This window comes from Chenopodium quinoa, unplaced genomic scaffold (assembly GCF_001683475.1).
Source record: "Chenopodium quinoa cultivar QQ74 unplaced genomic scaffold, ASM168347v1, whole genome shotgun sequence".
In the NCBI taxonomy this organism is placed as follows: Eukaryota; Viridiplantae; Streptophyta; class Magnoliopsida; order Caryophyllales; family Amaranthaceae; genus Chenopodium; species Chenopodium quinoa.
In genome coordinates, this window is record NW_018743850.1 from 5,956,067 (window position 1) to 5,979,123 (window position 23,057).

Below are 23,057 nucleotides of genomic sequence, written 5' to 3' on the forward strand. Positions count from 1 at the left end.
CAAGAAATCAAAGTGGATTTGTGTGAGTGATAGAAGCTCTTAATTTTGTCTGTCTGAAATAATACACCAGTCATTACCCCTCCCACAACCTGACAGAATTTGCTTCAAGTTCTAGAAGATGTACTTCTAACTGTCACCATCTTCCTTAGGAACTATATATAGCCCAAGAAAATGGAAACAATTCATTGTTTCCATCTATAGCCACAGCAGACAGAAGGACCCCACCAAAATGTCATTTCAAGTGAGCTTCATTAACCCCCACTAAACTCCTACATCTTGCAGCAACACCATCAATTACAACCTTGAACGAAATGAATATACTTGAGAAATTGAGGGATTTATTAGGGGGATTAAGTTGCTTCCATGCACAATTAACTGCAGATCCTAGGTTGGTTGCTTTAACCATCTCATAATACTTTGGCAAATGACCATAATAAGTATCATGGCCACCATTAATCTCCCTCAAAGCTACCCCTCTCATCTTGTAAAGGGTATTGGTTGCCATATGAACTCCATATCTACTAAATAAGAGCTCATTCATTGTCTTTCCAGAGATGTCATTATTAGCCCTTATATCTTCCATTAGCTTTTCTGCAGCCTATTTAACAGTCACCAGGGGATTCCTTTCATCTAGACCTCTGCAAGTGTGCTCAGAGTTCTTTATGTTCTTCATTGCCCAAGTAACTCCATCTGGTAGCCTACTTAAATGAATTCTCCAACCACAATGTAAATCAAGTCAAGAAGCAGTGAACCTCCTTGGACTGCTCCCATCAACGCCTACTGCAAAACCACATTGTATACAATAATATCTGAAGACAAACATAAAATGCTCTTTATCACAGAATATCATCCAAGGCTTCAAAACAATACTGCCAAACTCAACATCAGACACAAATTCACCATTCTTATACATCCTACTAAAATAATTATCATCCGCATCCAAATCTCTTTGCCAACAATCTGATATGTATGAGTCATATGTGTCACGAATGTTCCCAATTTCTTCATCCTCTTCATATTCATCATCTATATCTTCTTTTTCAGAAGCATCTTATCCATTTCATCTTCCAGCCTAGCACTGTTATTTATCATTGCTCTACTACTTTCACCTATCTCATATGTTCCCACAACCTGAGCATCCTTAGCCTGTCTAATCCAACTGCTTCATTAAACTCACTCTCATTCACCACCATGGCTTCAATCATAGTTTGATTGTTCAAAGATCCCTTCTTCCTAACAGCTGTACTTTTGGTTATTTTATGAAGGACAAGAGCTGAGTTAGATAACAACATTGGGGCTGTTGCTAAGGTAGAATATGATGTTTGATGAACTACATGTGCATTTGAGAAAGTTTGTTGTGGGAGCATGGTTTCTTTAGAGCTGGCTACTTGAAGCCTTCTCTTGACAGGTAGCTTCTTAGATTTCACAGTATTAGGTGCACTCTTTTTTTTCCTCTTTGCAGGGTGACTCTCCTGTTCATACTCCTCTCTATCTCCAACTGGTTCATTCTGATTTAATCCCCCCTCTATTTGAATGTCACTCTAGAACTCCTCAACATCAGGACAATAATCACTCCCACCTAGTTCATTGTGATCTACCCCCCCCCCCCCCGTCTGAATGTCTTCCTTCACTAGACTCTTCTTTTTCTTCGGTGGGCTAGCACCAAATTGCACAGAAGTATTTTTTTAAGTGTTTCAGCAAGCTTTCTAGCAGCAATTACACTATCAATAGTCTTATCAACACAACCAATCCAAATAGTAATCTCTTCCCTACCACTTAACCTATCCAACAGTGACATTAAATCACTATCAGAAGTAATCTTAACTTCTTTCATGTTATAGCAGTAGTGAAAGCTAGGGAATTTAGGGAAGTCATAGCTATTTTTCTTAAACCTTTCCTGTAAATTATTGATGGGAACAACTTTTCACCCTGCAACTGATGGTCAGACTGAAAGGACCATACAGACCTTAGAAGACATGTTGAGAGCATGTGTATTGGAGTATCAAGGTTCATGGGAAGATCACTTAGACTTGATTGAGTTTTCATATAATAATAGTCATCATGTAAGCATTGGAATGGCCCCATTTGAGGCCCTGTATAGAAGGAAATGTAGGAGTCTAGTTTGTTGGAGTGACATAAGTGAAACCGTTGTACTTGGGCCTGAAATGATCGAGGAAATTGTTAAGCAAGTGAAGTTAATCCAGGAGAAAATCAAAGCAGCCCAAGATAGACAAAAAAGTTACGTTAATGAGAAGCGTAGAGATGTAGATTTTCAAGTTGGAAGAAGGTTTTGCTGAAAATATCCCCTATGAAGGGGGTAATGAGGTTTGGCAAGAGAGGGAAATTAAGCCCAAAATACATTGGGCCATATGAGATTCTTCAGAAAGTTGAGAAAGTAGCATATAAGTTGGACTTACCCAACGAGTTGGAAAAGGTGCATAATCTTTTTCATGTGAGTCAGATTCGCAAGTATGTTCCTGATGTTGCACATGTGCTAGAACCGGAGGCAATTGAACTAGATGAAAGTTTGACCTATGAAGAAAGACCAGTGAGAATTTTAGACAGTAAAGTTAGAAACACCAGAAACAAGGATGTGAAGATAGTTAAGGTTCTATGGTCGAACAAAAAGATTGAGGAAGCAATTTGGGAGGCTAAGGCAGAAATGCGTAAAAAGTACCCTAACCTTTTCATGGTGAATGATTAAGTTACGGGAACGTAACTTCCTTTTAAGGGGGGAAGAATGCGATAAAGTTTCGCGCTTTTCTTTTTATGTCTTTAAGTGAGCCTTTTGATTTGAGTCCTTAGGTTGTGCATGAACTTACTATGTTTTAACCAATTCAAGACAATTTTGAGTATTAATTCGATCGAGTTATTAAATAATTCTAAGTTTCGGGACGAAACTTCTTTTAAAGGGGTAGATTGTAATACCCCTAATTTTTGGATATACTTTCTTAATTATTTAGTAATTTCTTCAAATTTGGAGCCAAAATAAATTTTAAATTTTGGCGCCAAAATTATTCGAACAAATTAAATATTGAAAATTTTGATTTTTACCACCTTCAAATAACGACTTTATTGAATTTACCACCTCCAAAAAAAAAAGATTTACTTTACCACCTCATAAAAAAATTAAACATCAGTTTTCCCACCTAAGCCTAACTCCGGTGACGGAAACCGTCAGAGGGGCCCGCCATAACAGCTAGTTTTTGAAATTATCCCCAAATTCTCCCGATTTCCCATTGATTTAAACCTAACTTCTTCATTTCTACATCTATTTCGTGAAGATTGAAGTTTTTTTTTGCCATTTTCTTCACAAATTCTGATTTTGGGTGATCCTTAACAAACCCACATCCTCAAATTATCAAATTATTGAAGATTGTACTCGGCCCTGAATCAATTGAACTGTTCGACGACAAACGGCGAAAAGGTAAGCAATTTTCATGAATTCTGTTGTAATTTTTTGCAATTGTTTGCGTGATTATGTTACAACTGCTAAGTATAATTGAAATTGCATGTTTTCTGTTATTAATTCAACCCCAATTTCATATTGTAAATAATTAGGGTTCATGTAAGTGTAAATTAATTTGGGGGTTTTTGATATTTCAATTAGGCAGTAAAATTAGGGTTAGATTATGGTAATTGTGTTCAAATACAATTAACTTCAATGAAAATTTGGCAGTAGAAATGGTCACACTACCTCCGAATTACGAGAACAATTTTTTTCCAGAAGTCGAATCTATTCTTCGTCGCCGTTTGTTTTCTGAAACCTCTGTCATATAACAATCAGGTTCAGGAAACAGAAATTGAAGCAGCTCAGGTACGAGTAATTGTTGTTGCTCATCCACGGATTCCGTATTTATAAGATCAAACACGTTTTTGTTTGCAATCCTTAAGCCATTAAGGATACAAATCAGACCAAAAACCAAGCTATAAGCAAATTATAAGATGAACTTTGGCTCATTTACTACCCAAATTAAGGATTTGTAAAGAAAATCGCAAAAAAAAAAAACTTCAATCTTCAACAATTTGATGTGGAAATGAAGAAGGTTGTTTAAATAGGAGGAAAATCGAGAGAATTTGGGGATAATTTCAAAAACTAGCTGTTATGGCGGGCCCCACTGGTGGTTTCCGTCACCAGAGTTAGGCTTAGGTGGGAAAACTGATGTTTAATTTTTTATAAGGTGGTAAAGTAAATCTTTTTTTTTTGGAGGTGGTAAATTCAATAAAGTCGTTATTTGAAGGTGGTAAAAATCAAAATTTCCTTAAATATTTTCATATTTCTAAATTAAATTATGATCTTGGTCGGTCCATATTTTATTAATTAATGTTGTACGTCGTTTTGAACTTAACTATATTATTTTCCGGATTTTATCTTAATAATACTTAACAACCTTAGCTTAATTATCTTATGATTTACAACTAATTTTGATTTTGATATTATCTAAAATATTTTATAGTTGTATTTTAATAATAAACTTGATTTAATCATCAAATTTAACTATTTTTCTAATTAATTTATGATTTTCGTAGGAAATATTAAAAAAAAATAAAAATTAAAAAAAAAAAAAAAAAAAAAAAAACCAGATTTTGACGTGAAGCTAGCCAAAACCATGGTTTTAATTAAGAATGATTTTATGATAAACATATTTTCTTAACCTCTAGCCTTCTTCTTCATTATCCTATTTTGCTTTCTATCATCATTCTTCCAACCATGTGTATATCTATCTAAATTTCTTCTCATCTTTTAACCCAACTACTAACCTAGACTCAATTTGATCCAAGTACTCTAACAAACCCCAAAACTTATCATATTTATCATACCTTCAACTCTATATTTTTCTACCCTTTAAACACTATAAATAGACCCTCTATCCTTCACAAATTCCTCACACCAAAATAATCTGAAAACCCGCTTCTCAACTCTCAATTTCACACCCTCCTCTTCCTCTATTTCCTTCTTGTTTGCTCAAACAAACACCGCACCGCAACCGCACTACCGTTGTTGGCGCTTAAACAAACCACTACTGCTACCTAACTGCTGCCACACCACCCAACTGCCGTCACACCAACCAACTGCTACTACCAGCCTGCCGTGACCTGCTGCCGTGACCTACTGCCTTTCTTTCATCTTCTTTTTCCGCAAGTCTATATAAAATAAAATGGAATGATGATTTTTAATCCTATGATTATTATTACCTATATTATTATAATGCTACTTTATTAAGAAAGCTAAAGCATTTTGATAATAACGTCACAGCTAGTAGCACTATTTGATACTAATAGCATAAATTGTGTTTAAAAAAGTAAATAAGATTTAATATCTGAGTAGTTCATGCACAAGTAGAGTATTATTTTGTGTTATTTTGTTAACCTTATATTAATTAAGGTTATTTTAATTGTGTAGGAGGAGTCCCTCGATCGTGGCCAAGTTTAGTGATCATACCTTAATTATTCTTGTGATCAAGGTACGTATAGGTGGCTAGGTCCTTGATACAAGTTTGAATGCATGTTTTGGTAAATGTTTATTTTAATGATTGTTCGAATAAATGTTGCGTATGAAAGATTTAAGTTAATGGTTTTCATGTTGAGTTAAAATATAATTTTACGATTTAAAGGTTTGATCTTTAAAAGTGTAGTTTAACTTAATAAAAGTTGTTTATGGATCACCGAATTTCATGCTATTAAATTAAAAGAATTAATTTAAACTTGTAGCTCATTATGGGCCTGAGTATGTATTATTTTAATTGTCCCTCTACCCGAGACTGGTTAAGTAAAACCATGAGCTTTGTATGATCTGGTCTTTCCTCGAGTATATTTTAACTTGCTTGGGGGGTGTGCACACTTAGGTGAGGAAAATTGATTTTGGAAGTTAGTCTAAAATTGGAAATCTATTGGTTTGGAAAGTTTATATTAATGGACGTTACTATTTTTGGAAGGTTTAATTTTGGAAAGTCTAATTTTAGAAAGTGACTTTTGGCAAGTTTAAATTGGAATAATTATTTCGAAAGCATGTTTGTCTAATAAAAGCATTTACATGCCTTGCACTTATATGTACTTAGCGTTTTTGCTAATCCATTTTTTTTTTTGGTTCGCTCTGTTTACCATTATTGGTAAGCAGTCTTGATAGCAGGTGTGGAGTTGTTCGTGTGCATGCTTGAATTGGGATTGGGATCACCTAGTTAGGAATTTACTCATTCATGAGTCAGACATGTTTTTATTTGGAGTATTTTCGAACTATATATTATGGTTATTATAATATTAATAAAGTCAGTTATTTTCCGTTGTCATTTTTAGTGGTTAAGTAAGCCTTACGTTTTCATGTGGCGGTAATACGTCTAAATCTATCTCTACGGTATTTTATACGTGTAAATATAGTATTTATGTAGAGGGAGATTTGGGGGTGTTACACTTCCGCACACTCAATGATCAAATCAATCCACATAACCTTGTCATCATCTTCAACAAACACTTCAATTACATTACCCATATAGGCAAACTTTAGCATAACTTGATCCATTCCGCAACATAACAACCACACGCATATACTTTAACATCAAACATGTACTAACAAGCATAAAGATTTGATCTTTCATCAACATGTACTCAAACAAAGAAAAACAGAGCATTTTACTTTTGCAAGTATAAGAACAACATGAATATACTCAAGATTAAAAGACATACCTTTCTTAAGGACTATAAACCACTTCACCAACTGCTAGAACGTCTACGATTGTGCGAATTCGTTAGAATTTCAACACAAAACCCTAACATTCGACCCAAAAAATTCACCCCAAATCAAACTATTCCCAGCCTTTAATCGATAACAATTGCTCAACAATTTCACCAAAAATTATCACGCAAATGTGGTTGATTCTTAGAATTTTTTAATCAATTTTTTTCAGTGTATGATTTGATGGAGGTTAAAGGAAGATAAAGGTTTTTGGAATTTTTTTTTTCCTGATGAATGTTGAGCAAATAGTGATGCAGTGGGCATTAATGAAAGAGGGGAGGGAATCATTTAATTCAGGGGTAGGTTAGTCTTTTGTGTAATTAAGTTAGAAAATGAGCCATTTAGCTTGTGGTTAGTCCATTTAATGACAATTAGGCCACTTAAATCAAATTAGTGAATCTTCAGTGCCACTAAAGAGAGTGGAAAAAAACTTCATCTTCCACGTAAAAAAATTAGATCCATGAGGCCACCACGTAAAATTTCCTTAGGATTTTTTAGAAAATAACACCACAAAAATCACACAAATTTGATTATAACACCACAAATTTTAAAATTTTTATTACAACACAACCAAAAAACCCAAAAATTGGATTTCACCACCACTTAACTTTGCCATCCAAAAAAAACCGTTAGTGGACCCCACACTATACACGTGTTAATTATTTATTGGATTAAAAAAAAGGAAAAACCCTAAAATCCTAACCCAGCCACCACCCCCACCACCGGCGCCGGTTCCCACCGCCCTCACCCCAACCCAGGCGACCACCCTCGATGATGAAACTAGCCCAGCCGACCGTCGGTAAACCCCTCCCCTAACCCATGCACCGCCCTATATCCCCTCCCCTAACACGCACCACCCAAAACCCCATCCCCTAACATCGGCAACCCCCAAACCTCCTCCCCTAACACTGGCAACCTCCAAAACATCCTTCCCTAACACCGAAAACCCCCAAAATCTCCTCGCACATAACGTTGGCAGCCCTCGAAACCTGCTTTCCTATCACCGATATACCTAGAAACCTCCTCCCCTAACACCCGCAAATCTTGGTTTAATTCTAGCTTTGCGGGGGGCTATGGTGGTGGTAGGGCTAGTGGGGCGATGGGTTTCGTTGGGAAATAGGGGTTCCAGCGGCTGGCTTGGCTTGGCGACATAGGGGGAAGCCGTGGTGGGTTGTAGGGATGCTGGTGGTGGTAGTGGTGGTGGCTAGTTAAGGTTTTAGGATTTGTGTCTGTTGTGGACTCCACTAACGGATTCCATCCAAGAATCCGTTAACAGGTGGTGAATTCCATTTTCTGCATTTTTTTTGTGGTGTTATACTAAAAGTTTTTTTTGGTTTTTTTTTTTTTGGAATGTTATTATCCATTTTGTGACTTTTTTGTGGTGTTATGTTACAAAAAATCCTTTTATAAACAATCTGATATATAGAATATTAAACATCTTAAATTAACAAATATGATTATCTAAAATTAAGTTAAATCAAGAAATATTACTTCATATTACAAATATACAAAACATTATTGTCTCAAAAGTTACTCCATCCACTCCTTGACACATTTGACTTTTTTTTTTTTTTTCATTATTCATATGTTAGTTTTGGCCATTAATTTTAGTAACATATTAAAAATAAATTTATCATGAAATATATTGTTAAATTCATATAAAGTTTCAATACATCAACTTTCTATATTTTTTTTACTACTTTCTATTCATATATATTTAAGGTCAAATTAGTGCATTCGCATATGTGTCAAGTTAGACTGTGTCAATTATTCAAGAACAGAGGAAGTACATGATACGATTCATCAACCAAAGATATTCCAAAAGATCTTGTGTAGCAACTTAGAATTAAGTCATTAACTACTCCAATGAGTAAACCTGCATCCATTACAACAAAATTACAATAACATATATTAATTAGTTTAGACAATTCTTATTTTGGGAGCTGGGTAATTGTTTTTTTAAAAAAAAAGTCAAATTATGAGAGTTGAATACAATTAGAAGGAAATTAAGGAAAGGGGAAGTTAGTGGGCCACTAGGGGTGTGCTGATATTAATTTTGGGTGTGTGGAAATCAGCACCCTAACAAGATGTATTGCGTTGGCGGGGGTTGTTAATGACATTAACTCAACTTTTTTTTTTTTCCTATTCATTTTTTGTTCCTCCTATCCTCATCTTCTTCTTCCTTCCTCCAACCCACCTTTACCTTTTTCCTCCAACCCATCTTCAAGTTGCTTCGACATTACTAACACCACCGCCGGAATCAAACAAAAATTCTAATAACACGGGGAGAAATAAAGAGTATAGTTAACCCCAGAGGATAAGTGAGTTTTTCCTTCTCCATTAATTTCTCCATTAAAGTTGAGCTTGCACTTCTTCTCTATTGGATTCGAGATTTGGATATCGTGCTAATCGACTTGAAGTATCCAACCAAACGAAATGCAACACAAAACAACAACAACAATTCAACAAAAATAAAACTGCAAATTGAGGAAAGAGATGACAGAAATACAGAATAATGTTGAAAGGAGAAATAAATTGCAGGAGGAGAGAGGAAATAATTGCAAGAGGAGAGATGAAATAAGAATCCAATTTTAGCAAAGTTAATGCATGTTATAAGTAAAGTACACAAATACCCTTCCCCCCCCCCCCTTATATAAAAATACTAATATACCTTTTGATACATGTTTATCAATGTTAGAAACTTATACTTCCTCTGTTTTTTATTACTTGACCTATTGCAAATAGGCACAAGTTTTAAGGCAGAATAGGAAAAGAAGTGAAAGACCAAATTACCCATCCACTTCTACCCTTCCCCTCCACCCAGGCCACACATACAGTAGTACAGTACTAGTGTACTATCTCACCACTACAGCCGCCCACGCCTTTCACCACCACAACTGCGTATGGCGCACCACAATCACCGCGTACTTCACCACAAACATTCCCCTTCACCGCTCTCGTTCAGGCCACCACCACCCCCTTCTTTAATTAAAAAAAAAACACCTTCACCATCGTGAAAAACCATCACTAAAATAGGGGAACAAGAGGAGAGAGAAAATAACCACCACTGTCACATACATGAGCAATTTTGTAAGAAATTGAAAGATTGAGGGTCGATATTTGGTTGTGGTGGTTATAGATCAAACATACCCATACTCCAAACACCGTCACCAGAGCAACTTTCAAGAAATTGAGACCCAAAACCGAGGTATGAAGGTTGAATTTTGGTGTATTTGTTTTAGATCTGAATTTGGTGGCCAAATTCGACCACCGTAGCCTTGATTTTGGGCTTTGGTAAACTTTGAGCACTTCACGGTGGTGGAAATGGCGCAACGGGGAAGAGAGAGAGTGTGATGGGAGAAGGGTGGAGACCATCGTCGGTGAAGAGGAAAGATAAGGGCGATGATCAATGTGTCAATAAAAAGAGAGGTGGTGGCTGTGGTGGATGCCAATAATGCCATGGATAAAGTGGAGGAAAGAGGGAGGATGTGGTGGTGGTAATCAAATATCAATGAACTATGGGGAATTGGGATGACTGAGGTGAGAGAGAAAGAGGGAAAGGTTAAAGGGTTGAGGATAAATAAGTAAAAGTGTAGTGTTATATTTGCCATAAAAGGAAACATGTCAAGTAAAAGAAACTTTCCAAAAAGAAATACAGGTCAAGTAATAAAGAATGGAGGAAGTATATGTTTTCTCTAATCCAATTATATGACCAATTATTTGTTTTTTAAAGAAGAAAGATACATGGAGTAGATTAAGAACTTCTTCTTGCAACATTGTAATATAATATGTCTAGAAGTAAAAAAAGTAAGAAAATTTATTATCTATAAATGGATCTATATCTTGGTGCGTCAGATCAAGTAGAATACTCAAGAGAGGCAACATATATAATATACGTACCGCCTGATTTCCTTCACGGCAGATGTTCGGACTTGAAAACCAAGAAAAAATCCAAAATATTCTTGACATCATCCATCAACAGTTGGAGCTTCCATGTGCAGTTATAGTGACCCTGCAATATATCAATAACTGTTAGGTTTTATTTATATGGCCAATTGGCCTTACTCCCTCATATACGATTTTGACCCGAAATTAATACTTCCTTTATTTTGTTTTACTACGTACTCGTAACATGTTGACACTTGTCTTTATTCACGAATTTTGTTTATTCGTATTTAGTGATTTATGAGTAAAGTAAAGTATAATTAAGTGGAATCTTGCTAGATCTATCTAAATAAATTATTTTTAGCTGTAAACCGGCAAGTGTAAAAGTCAAAATGTTGCAGTAAAATGAGCTGCTCAAATTTGGAATACTCCTAAAGCGTGCCCCATTTCCATATAAGGTGTTCCCCATATATCATAAATGTCTATAGGGCCCACAATTTTGCTCACAAAATTACTTTATGCCCCACCATTTTTATCTCTCATCATTTTCACTCGATCAAAACTTAATAAAGTATAATATGGTGGTTATGAAACAAACAATTAGGAATGAAAGGAGTAACTCACAATAATGTGAAAAACATATATTAATAAGACATGAGTAAAAAGAGAAACCTAAATTGACTTGATTCGAAATTAACCCCCGAACATTGATAACCACAAACTAATAATTCTCTCCAAATACATCCCCAATTGATCCAAAAAAATTAAATAAATGAATAAATAAATAAAATTGTGAAACTATTGTATGAGCATTCAAAAAGTATTATGTGGGTAAGACGTCTCTTCGAAAAAGTTGTATATTCGAGCGATTTGTACGAGAGATATAATTCAAAGATCGAAACTTTGATGAAGAAATCTTTGTTTATTTCTATTTTATGTATTTCTTAATTTAAATTTCATTCGTAGATGTCGTATGACGTTTTATTAATGAATTGATATAGATTATAAATAAAAACTAAAATTTCCATCAAATTTTTGTAACAAAACTATCAAATTGGATTTAGCTTAGTTAATCTCATTCTAAGAGGTGTTGTACCTCATCCTCGATTCCTCTCCCGCTAACTGTTGATTAACTACTCTCCCTCTCACTCTGCTTTGGCAGCTATCATCTTCTCCATTTTTCTTGCTAAACCCTTCCACCACTAAACCCATTTCTCTCTTTCTCTCTCCTCTAAACCCCAGATATGCTGACCGCCATTTGAGCTCCTTTGGAGGTTGCTACTTCAGGCTTTGCTCTAATGGCCTCTCTCTCTTTTACCCAATTTCTTTCCTTTCCCAGGTTTCTTCATTTTTCTTTTCTTTATAACAATTGTATATTCTATTCAATTGCTTTTACAGTCTATTATCTGACTCAATTTAATTGTTTTCTTGTATGTATATGTTATTTATTTGATTATTTGCAATTTGGGTTTTGCTGAAATACTTGAGGGTTTTGTGGGATTGTCTGATTTCAGAGGAGAATTTTGCTTATTATCTGTGTTGCTTGACTAGTGATTATTGCCTAATATGCTAGTTTATTCGGGACTCGAATGTAAGAAATTGTTCTCAATTTTGGATAATTGTAGTTGAACAAGGAATGTCATGTTGTTACACAAATGTACCTTATAAAGTTCTAGCCTAGGGTTATATGTTGGTGTGGGGGGGTGGGGGGGGGGGTTGTTATATGTTTCCGTGCTCCCGAATGAATACCCTTATCCATAATGAATCCGAGCTCAATCGTGTTTGTGAAATTAGAGCATATTCATATGGAGTATCATTCACATGGTGCTCCCATAAAAATATTATGGTGGAAGTGTATGCACAGTGCTCACTGTGCATCCGTTGAACATCAAGCCAAAAACCAAAGAACATGAAGATTGAGTGATTGACTCTAATGAACATAGACCCCAATGAACATAAGAGCTATTATTAAGATGATGTTATTTTACATTTCTTCATATCAATTAAGTAGAGGGAATCAAGACACTTGGTGAGCATGAATGAGTAGGGAAACGTTAGCAGTTCCTGCTACATTTCTAAAATAATTACCACAAATATCCAAGCAGCATGTTTGCTATTGAAACCCCCGAACAAGCTACTGTATTTTTTTGCTTCGCATACTTGCTAGATTTACTAGCAGGTTTTGATATACCTACTCAGCATTACATAATTATAGTATTACAAATTAACACTGTGCAAGTCCATATGGTTCAAGATACATATATTCATGGTAATGGGATTAGGAACAGTATGGATTCATCGTTCCTATTCAGGTCAAAGTCCAATCATTAGGCCATGTTCTTATTCCAAACTGTTTAGTGCTGCGTTTCCTCTCAATTTTGGCCAATATCAGGGTGATGAGTGCCTTATTTAGTTGGCGAAAAAATTTCAGGTGGAACTATAAAGCACCATTCGTAGCTACTGTAGAATTCATGCTAGTTACAGACCATAGATTACAGAATAGATGGATTTTTTCAGCAACATCTAAAAAAGCAATTGCAGCATCTTTAGCTCAAGATGAGGCATCTAAGGAACCAGAGGGAACAAAAAAGACTAAGAGCACACGAGGTAGAAAGAAGAAAAATATTGAACTGCAGGATGATGATTCTAACCTGTCAGTCAGTGGTTCTGTTTCAGAACCGGAGGTCTCTGATCTTAAAGCATCAGTTAGCAATTCTGAGAAACCTAAGAGAAGAACTACAAAGAAAGGTATACGAGTGTGTTATCTAGCTTATCACATGATATGTTTCAACTTTATATGATATGAATGCGAAGTTATGGTACTTGAGGCTGAAATAAAAAAAATTTCAGCTGTGTCTGCAACTTCGAGTATGGAGAAAGTGAAGACAGAAAAAAAGACAAGGGGGAGGAAGAGCAAGGAAGAGATCAGTAAGGTAGATGACCAAGAAAGTGAGACGGAATCCAGTGATTTAGAGGGGTTTGTCTACGTTGCAGATCAAGAAAAGGAGAACGGTGACATAGATTTGGAATTCGAAAAGGGTGATGGTGAGGATATAAGCTTCACTTATGGTTGGCCTCCTCTTGTTTGTTGCTTTGGAGCCGCACAACATGCATTTGTGCCATCAGGAAGGCCTGCCAATCGGCATATAGATTATGAAATTCATGATGCACTTAAAGATGCATTGTGGGCGCCTGAAAAGTTTATTAGGGCTCCTGGTAGCTCAGCAGGTGGTGTTGCAATTGCTCTAGCATCCTTGGGTGGTCGAGTTGCTTTCATGGGTAAAGTTGGGAATGATGACTATGGGCAGACCATGCTGTATTTCTTAAATGTCAAAAAGGTTCAAACACGGTCAGTTTGTGTTGATGATAAAAGAACGACAGCTGTGTCACAAATGAAGATTGCTAAGAGGGGTGCTTTACGAACGACCACTGTCAAACCTTGCGCAGAGGATTCTTTGGCAATATCAGAGATCAATATTGATGTGTTGAAGGAGGTAATGCCAGTTTTTTGGTTTTTATTTATATTAATATTTACTGTTTTCTCTAAGTTCATACATTGAAGTCCTTGTTTTAAAGATTTTTTGATATATACGTAGAATTTGCGTTCCAGTTCAATTTTCCTCTCAGAGCTGCAAAATATAAGGATATAGATTGAGAAAGATTGTGGCTGGAATATCATACCTCTCCTACTTTTTTTTTTTTTTTTTTCTTCTTCTTCTGCAAGCAGCTTATATATTATTTTTCATACTGAAGGTATAAGCTGTGTCTTATAAGGAAAATGTTATAATAAAAAATCAGAAAGGGGGAAAGTATTAAGCAGAAGAAATATCTCAACCATGTATGAACCTCGTGAAATGAATAAGAGTTTAAAGCATTTTAGATCAACTTATCAAATTCAGAATCCTTTTTAATTTAAAATTAAGGTGTCATCGGCTGATTACTTGGTGACATTTGTGTAAGAGATTCTTGATGGGGCATATTTTTGGGGTTCAAGGATAGAGAATTGAGATCATAAAGTTTCTCCAATTTATAAATTTCTACAACACCTCTCTCTCCCACCACATCCCATGGGTGTACCTGTTCTTTCCTCCTACTGATAGAACTGCAAGTCTGCAACAAGACCCAATAAATGATACAGGAATATAAGAAAACTTAACCTGAGCAAGCTATGACCTAAAATCAAAACTTTCTTCTGCCATCCTCTTTATCCTCAGAACCTAAGGGAGACCCTGATAGTGTTAAAAAATTCTTGAGCTTTGTTTTTAACCACTATGCACTTGTTAACTAAGCTATCTAAAATATTTAGTAGTAGGTCAAAATCATGGTCACGGTAATGTAAATGTTAATGAAATATGGTAGTGGTGCATATATGACTCATTATCTTCCATACTTCTGTACCAAACACCTGGCCATTTTCACACCTAGTTTATGCAGCCTAGAGTTGTATGGTCTAGGTTATTCTTCTTTATTTTTTATTTTTTTTTTAAATGTAATGTGGATGTGTGTACATGTATGATCTACCTATGCAGTGTGTTCTTGCTTCTTGTTCAAGTATGCTATGCTGAGTGCTATATATAGGCTGTACTGCTGAGATTAAGTTCTATTTTTATTTTTAATACAGGCAAAGATGTTTTACTTCACTACTACTTCCTTGCTTGATGCTAATATGAGGAAAGCGACTGGACAAGCACTTAAGCTATCAAAGAAATTAGGTGGTGTCATCTTTTATGATCTAAACCTCCCTTTGCCACTTTGGCACTCCAACGAAGAAACCAAATCTTTCATTCAGCAAGTATGGAGCCTTGCAGATGTCATTGAAATCACAAAGCAAGAACTTGAGTTTCTTTGTGGAATCAAGCCTTCTGAAGAGTTTGACACCAAAAATAATAAGAAATTTAAATTTGAGCATTATGAGCCTGATGTTATAGCCCCTTTATGGCATGAGAATCTCAAAGTTCTGTTTGTGACAAATGGGACTTCTAAGATTCACTATTACACCAAAGAGCATAATGGTGCTGTTCTTGGAGTGGAAGATGCTCCAATGTCTCCTTTCACTCAGGATATGTTGGCATCTGGAGATGGCATAGTGGCAGGTATATCCACTGAAACTTGAATTTTCGGCACATGAATGCATCTTTTCTCCTTTAAAACATTAAATGCATTATGTACTTAAATAAAGCAGCATTTTGGGCTTTTGGCCATATTTTTAGCAGTAGTTCTGTTTAATTTTTGTTGCTGGCTTGCATAAGTCAAGTAGCTAATGGGTGAGACTTCAATTCATATTTGCAGCCCAAAAAATCAGGCACAGCGCTGTGCCTCTGCAGCCCTAAAGGTCATGTCAATCTAGACCAATTTTTCAAGCAATTATAAAAAGCCATCCATGTATTCATCCTCAAGTAATTCTCTTATGTGATCTTGTGAGTTTCACATTTTTAAGACATGCCTTTGTGCAATGATTCATTCACCGGGATGTTGTGGGATGAAATATGTGTTTGTATATATGAGTATTGACTAGGCAAAATCTTAATCAAACATAGCCCCGCTTCCTACATATTTATACAAGACATGGGTAGGAAACTTGATGCTAACTTACTAAGTACCCTACCAGAAAATGGGAGAAAGATGCATCTCTCAGGTTCATACCACTTGGGTTCGATGCAAATCATGCCAAATCCGTAGCAATAGGTTTGAAAGTTTTTAGATGTGTTATTGCACCCTTGTATAACACTAGTTTCATTGTCCTTCCTGGGCCTTCTGGCTATCTTTCTGCAGTACTGTCCTTGGGTCTTGCTCCAAACAAAAAATGGTTGATCCTTCTTATCTTTAGGTTTTGGCATTAGTAGGCATTAATTGTATTTTCTGATTTTCTGGACAAATGCTTTATATTTTACCTGCTGTCCTATTTTCTACTAATCTTATATGATATCAGTTATCCTTTGTTGATAGTGTTTTTACAATGTCTTTTCAGCTCTCTTGAGGATGTTGACAGTGCAACCACATCTTATAACAGACAAAGATTACTTGGAGCGTGCAATCAAATATGCTGTTAATTGTGGAGTAGTTGAACAGTGGATTATAACTCGGCAACAAGGCTTCCCTGCTAAGGAAGGCATGGAAGAAGATGAAGAAGATTCCATTCCCGACCTTAATGGCATCAGGTCTATAACCGAGAGAGAGTTCCGAACAGTAATGCCTATTATCAGTTGATCAAATTCAGTCTCTACCATAGGGATTTATTTTGTTAGCTTAAACATGATCGAATCTACATTCCTCACATCCTCTTTAAGGTGAGATTATATCCCCCGCCCCAGTTGTTCCCCCTAACTTATTGCCCATTTAGTCATCAGTTCTAAATTCTAACGCGAAACTTACATTTAAATGTAGGTTTTTTTACAGTCGTAGATCGTTCCAAAACTCGGCCGTTACAAGGTAAGCACCATGCAAAGCTGGGATGAACAGAGATGCTCCTCAGAAGTCATATGTCCTTGTATTTCCATACTAGGAATAGATGGATAATATATTGAGTCACCTTATCTTGTATTGGGATTTTCTGAATATTAATTTCCCACAAAAAAGGAGCAACAAAGCAAAGAAATGGTCCCCAACAAATTGTCCAATCATCATTCTTATCCTATGTCACCTGGATTATCGGATCATCAAATCATACATAGTATAACCCTAATATTCACAGTTTTCTTGTCCTAACAACTTACTTTTGAGTCAGATAATTTTAATCTTATGTTAAAATTTATAATGTCAATTAAAAAAAAAAAAAATAGTGTCAGCTTTTACTGGAGGACCAGGTGGGTTTCTCTTTGTGGATTGTGGACCTTTGAAAATGAAGATTAGTGATGGTGTAATATGCTGTTTAACAAAATTATAAATCTCTAATTACTTATTATTGCTTTGGTTAGTGGGTTTACTGCTTTGGAGACAATGCGTTATTGGATCCGCTGCAATAATTAATGGGGATTAATCTTATCTTTCATTTTTATTTCTAGGTAATGCGACCCAACTCAATCATTTTTCTTGGTAGACATCACATGAGGGAACAATACTATATTTGATTAAGGTGCTAATTATTATGTAAGTTTCTTGGGGAGAAAAAGAGTAATGATATAAAAAGGGTTAAAAATCGAGTTTTCTTGTCATATGCGAGTATGTATGATCATATACGTACTGCGCACCTTGTGAACTTGTGTAAACATAATCCCTATGTTTATGTTATTTGTTCTCGAGTACCTATGCTAGAGAGCATAGGTCTAAGAGTCAACTCTTTCATTCACGACAACTTTCCAAGTTCTCATTGTGAAAGAAGTGTGAATTATCCATAACTTCATGGTCATGTTTAGTATCAATTTTGTCAAAAGTCTAATATGTACTCTTAAAATGAAATGAAGAGTCCGAGTAACATAGGTTTCAAGTATACCTAATATGTATCGTTTGATAGATTTAGCTTTCACATCTGCAATTAAGGATGATTGCAAAATTAATGTGATACACATATTCTCTTTAACTTTTACACGTTAAAGGAATCTGAGATGCCTTTGGTCAAGTGTTCTTAATCGTAATGCATAAACTTCAATGGTAGGTTGGAATCTTCATCTTTAAAACAATCATTACTGGCTAAAACAATCAACAACGATATTTGATTCCTTTTTAATCTTTTTTATTTTAGGACTAACAAAGTTACAAAACAAACACCAAGAACTATGATTTTAACATAGTTTTCACATTGGTGTGACAGCAAAAGAAATCTGTGGGCTAAGGTATGTAAGATAATAGCTGACAGAAACTAAATCTCTTAACAAACTAACTTCGCTCCTCTTTGCTGCAAAATATACACCAATGTTAAGAAAAGAGATGATGATGAGTTGATAGCGACAATAATGGGTGCAATTATACAATGTAAATCATCCACAAGCTGCCTATTCACAAAACAACCAATCCTACCACTTGAGAAGCACAAAAAGAATTACGAAACCAATCTGCAAGCCTCCAGTTATTACGCTCTTCTCAGCCAAAAAACAACTATCCAAAATGAGGGGTCGAAAGCATAGGTTAATCACACGAATGAGTTGATCACTACTTGGAAACTGCAACTCCGTCAAGTTTCAGGGCAGCTTGTTGGTCCAAAAACCATACCAACTTCCCTGTTGATGGCTCCACCATCCTTGCTGGCAATACTGAGTTGGGTCCCACATCAGCCGCATTGATTGCCTGGCATACAGCCTCTGCTTTCCGACCACCAGTCACCACCACAGCCACATTGGATGCTGAGTTGATGACAGGCAATGTAAAAGTGATCCTCTCAGGTGGAGGCTTGGGAGAGTCAGTGATGAAGGTAACCCATTCGTCCTTCACACCCAACACAGAGTGATCAGGGAAGAGAGAAGCCACATGTCCATCAGGTCCCATTCCAAGAAGAATGAGATCAAACTTAGGGCAATCATTGATATCAGAAACACTAATCAACCGAGTTTTAACTAGCTGCCGGATACCGAATTCATACTCACTTGCAGCATCCTCTGCAGATAGGGAATCATTGATGGAGTGCACATGGCTAGGAATAACAGGCACCTGAATTTTACAAGGAAGAACAAAGAAAATTTTTAGGTCATGATTTTCAACAAAGTATATGTCTCATCATGTAAAGAATTTTGATCCTTCAGGAGCTTTATAATCTTCATTTTCACAACCAAATGTATCGAGACTACGGGAGTATGATACTAATGAAAACAATATCATCATCTATGATTATATTTAGATGTCACGAATACAGATGTAACAAGCATTCAATTAGGATGATTCACTGCCAACAATTTTGCTCAGAAATATTAGCAAAGCCCTTGGAAGGATTGGTTTGGCAGCACATGGGAAACTGAACGAATGCAATGGAGAAACATAGTAAATTCAAAAGTCTCTCAGCTCCAAATTCCAGCGTAGCTCATAAGAATGAGGATAAGATCTGAAAACAAGTAAGGGTCTACGACTTTAACACTAATCTAAGCTTAAACTTCAGTCCCGTCATCTCAATCTCCCATCAAGCGAGAGTAGTATGGACTGTGGTGTTTTGACAACAGTTCGAAGACTTGACATATGATTAACAACAATCATATAATAATTTACTTAATCTAACAATTGTTCAATTAATGTCACCATCTTCACTTAACCTAACCACTGTTTAAATTTCTCACCTAACATGTAGACCCATGATAGGAATCAAGTATACAAGTGGCTTACATGTTGCTGATGCAAGCATAGTACATTCTATAAATGATCAAGGTATATTGGAATTCCTCTAATTAGGAAGGATTCAATAATCCTAAAGTCATCATAGGAGCATCTAGCCAACCACCAGATCAGTGAATAAATTTAACTAAATGAAAACAATAAACAAACCACCTAAGGAATCTCATTTTTAGTGATCTAAAAACTAGTAATATAATAGGCCATCATTTCTTCTAAGATGGATCAGGAGGCTTACAAGCAAAGTAATAAAAGAGTAAAATCGAAAAAGCACATTCAGAAATAAATACAAGTAATTTAAAGGAGATCGGGAAGGGAAAAAGTCACCTGCAAATGAAATGTCCTTTGAATTAGCAGAAACTATAACAAAACATACCTCATGACAACCAAAATCAGCCACATACAAGAGTAATGCGACTGTATATACTTTTGCCAAAAAAATTGTAGCATATAAATTCATACTTGGCCTTTTCCTTAACCTTTCGGCCATGAAAGTGAACTATACCTGGATGGGTGTCATCGGGTCAAGCAATTAATATTGTCTCGTCCCATAAATTAAAATCAGAAAACAGCATCTACACATTAACTTGATAGGGGATACAAAACAAAATCTGTATTGACTAACAAGTAAAAATGTTGTTAATAACCTAAATGACAAGCTAACAAAGTACACAGAGTACAAGATAGTAAAGGAACCACAAATTAAGATTTAATAAACAAGATAGGTATGCAGCAAGAACTTCAACTCAAAAACATAATTGTAACCAACAATAAACATTACATGCTCACAAAAGTAAACATGTCTGATGGGAACTTCCACTCGGTTGAAGTATAAAAACAGAAAATGGAAAATAAGTTCGACCTAAGAAGATTCACATGCTCAAAACATAATGCATACAAAAGAAACAACCCAATCAACTGTATTTCAAAGAAGGCATTTTTTTCCTGAGTCACAAGCTCGTCTCTTTTCCTCTTTCAATTACTAATTTTGTTTGCCAGCTATTTGGATGTGTTGAATTACATATTTGGGTATAGCAAAATCAACAAAAGCACTGCCCACAATCCCACAAACATAAAATAGGAAGAAATCACATCTATGAACAAAAGGCTCGTATAAAACAAACTTGTCACTAAGTTGACAGATAAAACCTACAGATCAGAGAACTTTCAGTAACATTTTCCTAACTATATGTTAAATATGCTTATAAATGAATAAAGGTGCCGAATCTGACATTTTTGTCAAGAATCATAAAACCTTTCAGCATCAAGGAACTATAGATGTGAATAGTGAACTGCAAATGACATCATAAGAAACCATTCTCTTCCTTTCTTGCCCCACCTTTATTTTCTGATTTCAATCACATGCTAGCTGTTCCCTTCTTACCGCGAATATACTAAAATCAAGATATGGTAGGAGCATTCAATAACTTGCACAATTACTAGACACAAACGTAGAAATCAAACAGGCAAGCTTCAAAATTCAAAATGAAGCTCCAAGGTCATAAAACAGATACAATAACAATAAAAGAAGACACCAAGGAAATACATGAATCTGCTTCAAAGCAGGGCAAAACATATTCAGTTCAGAAAGTATAGAAGCTATAGACGAAAATTAAGAGGCCGAAAAACGGACCTTGGTCAAGAGACCGTCCTTCGCTAGCTTGTAATTACTGTCAGGATGGCTCTTTGCTACCACACGCTCATCAGTCCAAAAAATATACCACTTAACCCAATCAATAGTTTTGTTATAAGGCGCTTCAGAGAGTTTTCTGTTTTGACACAATGATATAAGTCAAGAGACAAATCACTAACCAAAAGGCTCATAATGTAAAAGATGAGCAATGAATAGATTGAATACCCCAATAAGCCAATTAGAGAACCACCAGATAAAGCAATGGTAAAAACGCCCCGCTCTTTTACTGATGCATCTGATAATTCAGATATATATTCTACCAAGTCAGTGCTTAGATCATCTAAACTCTCATGAATCCTTAACTCTCCTCTACTCGTCTGAACTCGAGGAAACGCCATGCTTTCCTTTACACAACAAATTTGAGGAACAAGTTCTGTTTCAACAAGAAGATAAACTCTTCAGTTTTAATCAACACCAATAAAGACTCAAGTAATACACCCAATATACAACAATGCAACTATACATAAAAAACAATAATCTCACAAACAAAAGTCCTACATTCAAAATGATAATATCAAACGTCTTCCCTACAGAATATGCAACCGCGAGAAAGTCCAAGTTAACATACCATATTAATCAATCTCGCACACATGAACAGTAAAATCGCAAGTGAAGCATGAGATAAAAACAAAAATCACCATGATTCTCCCTTATAACATTTACACAGTAGACAAACAATAATAAGTCAACATTTCAGAATTCTACAAAACCAGAACACACCAAACATTCAGAAGTAAGAAAATTGCCCAACATTTCATACAACATACATGCAACAAAGAAACAATGTATTCAAGTCAAAGAATCATCATCTCAACCATCCAAAAATAAAATAATAAACAAAAATACTTTAACCAAAGATCAAAATAAAAGGACCCAATTGCAAAAAAAGCAAAAAATATACAGTTATCATGACAAAAAAACCCAGATCATTCAACAACCCATAACCCATTTATCATCATAACCAACAACAAAAGTCCAAGAACCCCAAGACTACTGGGTTCGACCCGTGAGACCGTCTCGTACAAGAATTTTCGAAAGCGAAACCAAGAACTAAAAAAAAAAACAATTACTAAGAAAAAACATTTTCTAGAGAGAGAAAGAAGAAATTCTTACAATGAAAAAACCCAGAAGTTGAAGAGAGAGAAACAAGAAGGGTGGCAATGGAAGCCAAAATAGACAAAGGTAGAAGATGGGTATCATAAGAAAATGATCAATTTATAATGGGTGAGTTCCAAAATTTCAATTTTTAAAGAATTTTTTTTTTTAACTGATTATAACTATTAATAATAAAAAAAATGGTTCAAAATATTTTAACCATTGAGAGAGAAATTACCCTTTACACGTGCATTAATCGATCCACAAGAAAGTAGAAACGTCTTCTATAAATTGATTTGTTAACTCTAAAATGTCGACATCTCCATTTTTATCTGTTTCTGAAATTCTTGGATAAACTCAAACAGATGAAAAACTGTGAAAAAATTAAATAAAAAAAAAAAAAAA

General features: G+C 35.5%; 3 protein-coding genes across 4 annotated transcripts; 2 read left to right on the top strand and 1 right to left on the bottom strand.

The window, feature by feature from the left end:
* The first annotated feature begins 2,320 nt into the window (after window positions 1–2,320).
* Window positions 2,321–2,704, top strand: LOC110685715. The gene has a single exon (XM_021862240.1). The coding sequence runs from the start codon at window positions 2,321–2,323 to the stop codon at window positions 2,702–2,704; it is 384 nt and encodes a 127-aa protein (XP_021717932.1).
* An 8,957-nt stretch (window positions 2,705–11,661) lies between these two features.
* On the top strand, window positions 11,662–17,218 carry LOC110686098 (fructokinase-like 2, chloroplastic). Its single transcript, XM_021862681.1, has 6 exons — window positions 11,662–11,954; window positions 13,047–13,363; window positions 13,466–14,109; window positions 15,237–15,708; window positions 16,584–16,902; window positions 17,000–17,218. The coding sequence occupies exons 1-5, from the start codon at window positions 11,914–11,916 to the stop codon at window positions 16,820–16,822; spliced, it is 1,713 nt and encodes a 570-aa protein (XP_021718373.1). The 5' UTR covers window positions 11,662–11,913; the 3' UTR covers window positions 16,823–16,902; window positions 17,000–17,218.
* A 1,024-nt stretch (window positions 17,219–18,242) lies between these two features.
* LOC110686099 (probable 6-phosphogluconolactonase 2) lies at window positions 18,243–23,036 on the bottom strand. 2 transcript variants are annotated; one of them, XM_021862683.1, is made up of 4 exons: window positions 22,891–23,036; window positions 21,723–21,930; window positions 21,498–21,633; window positions 18,243–19,195 (listed from the first exon to the last, which is right to left on the bottom strand). In XM_021862683.1, the coding sequence occupies exons 2-4, from the start codon at window positions 21,893–21,895 to the stop codon at window positions 18,701–18,703; spliced, it is 804 nt and encodes a 267-aa protein (XP_021718375.1). In that variant the 5' UTR covers window positions 21,896–21,930; window positions 22,891–23,036; the 3' UTR covers window positions 18,243–18,700. The 2 variants fall into 2 exon arrangements, with proteins under 2 accessions (XP_021718375.1, XP_021718374.1); XM_021862682.1 differs by lacking the exon at window positions 22,891–23,036 and adding an exon at window positions 22,671–22,805.
* Between the last annotated feature and the right edge of the window lie 21 nt (window positions 23,037–23,057).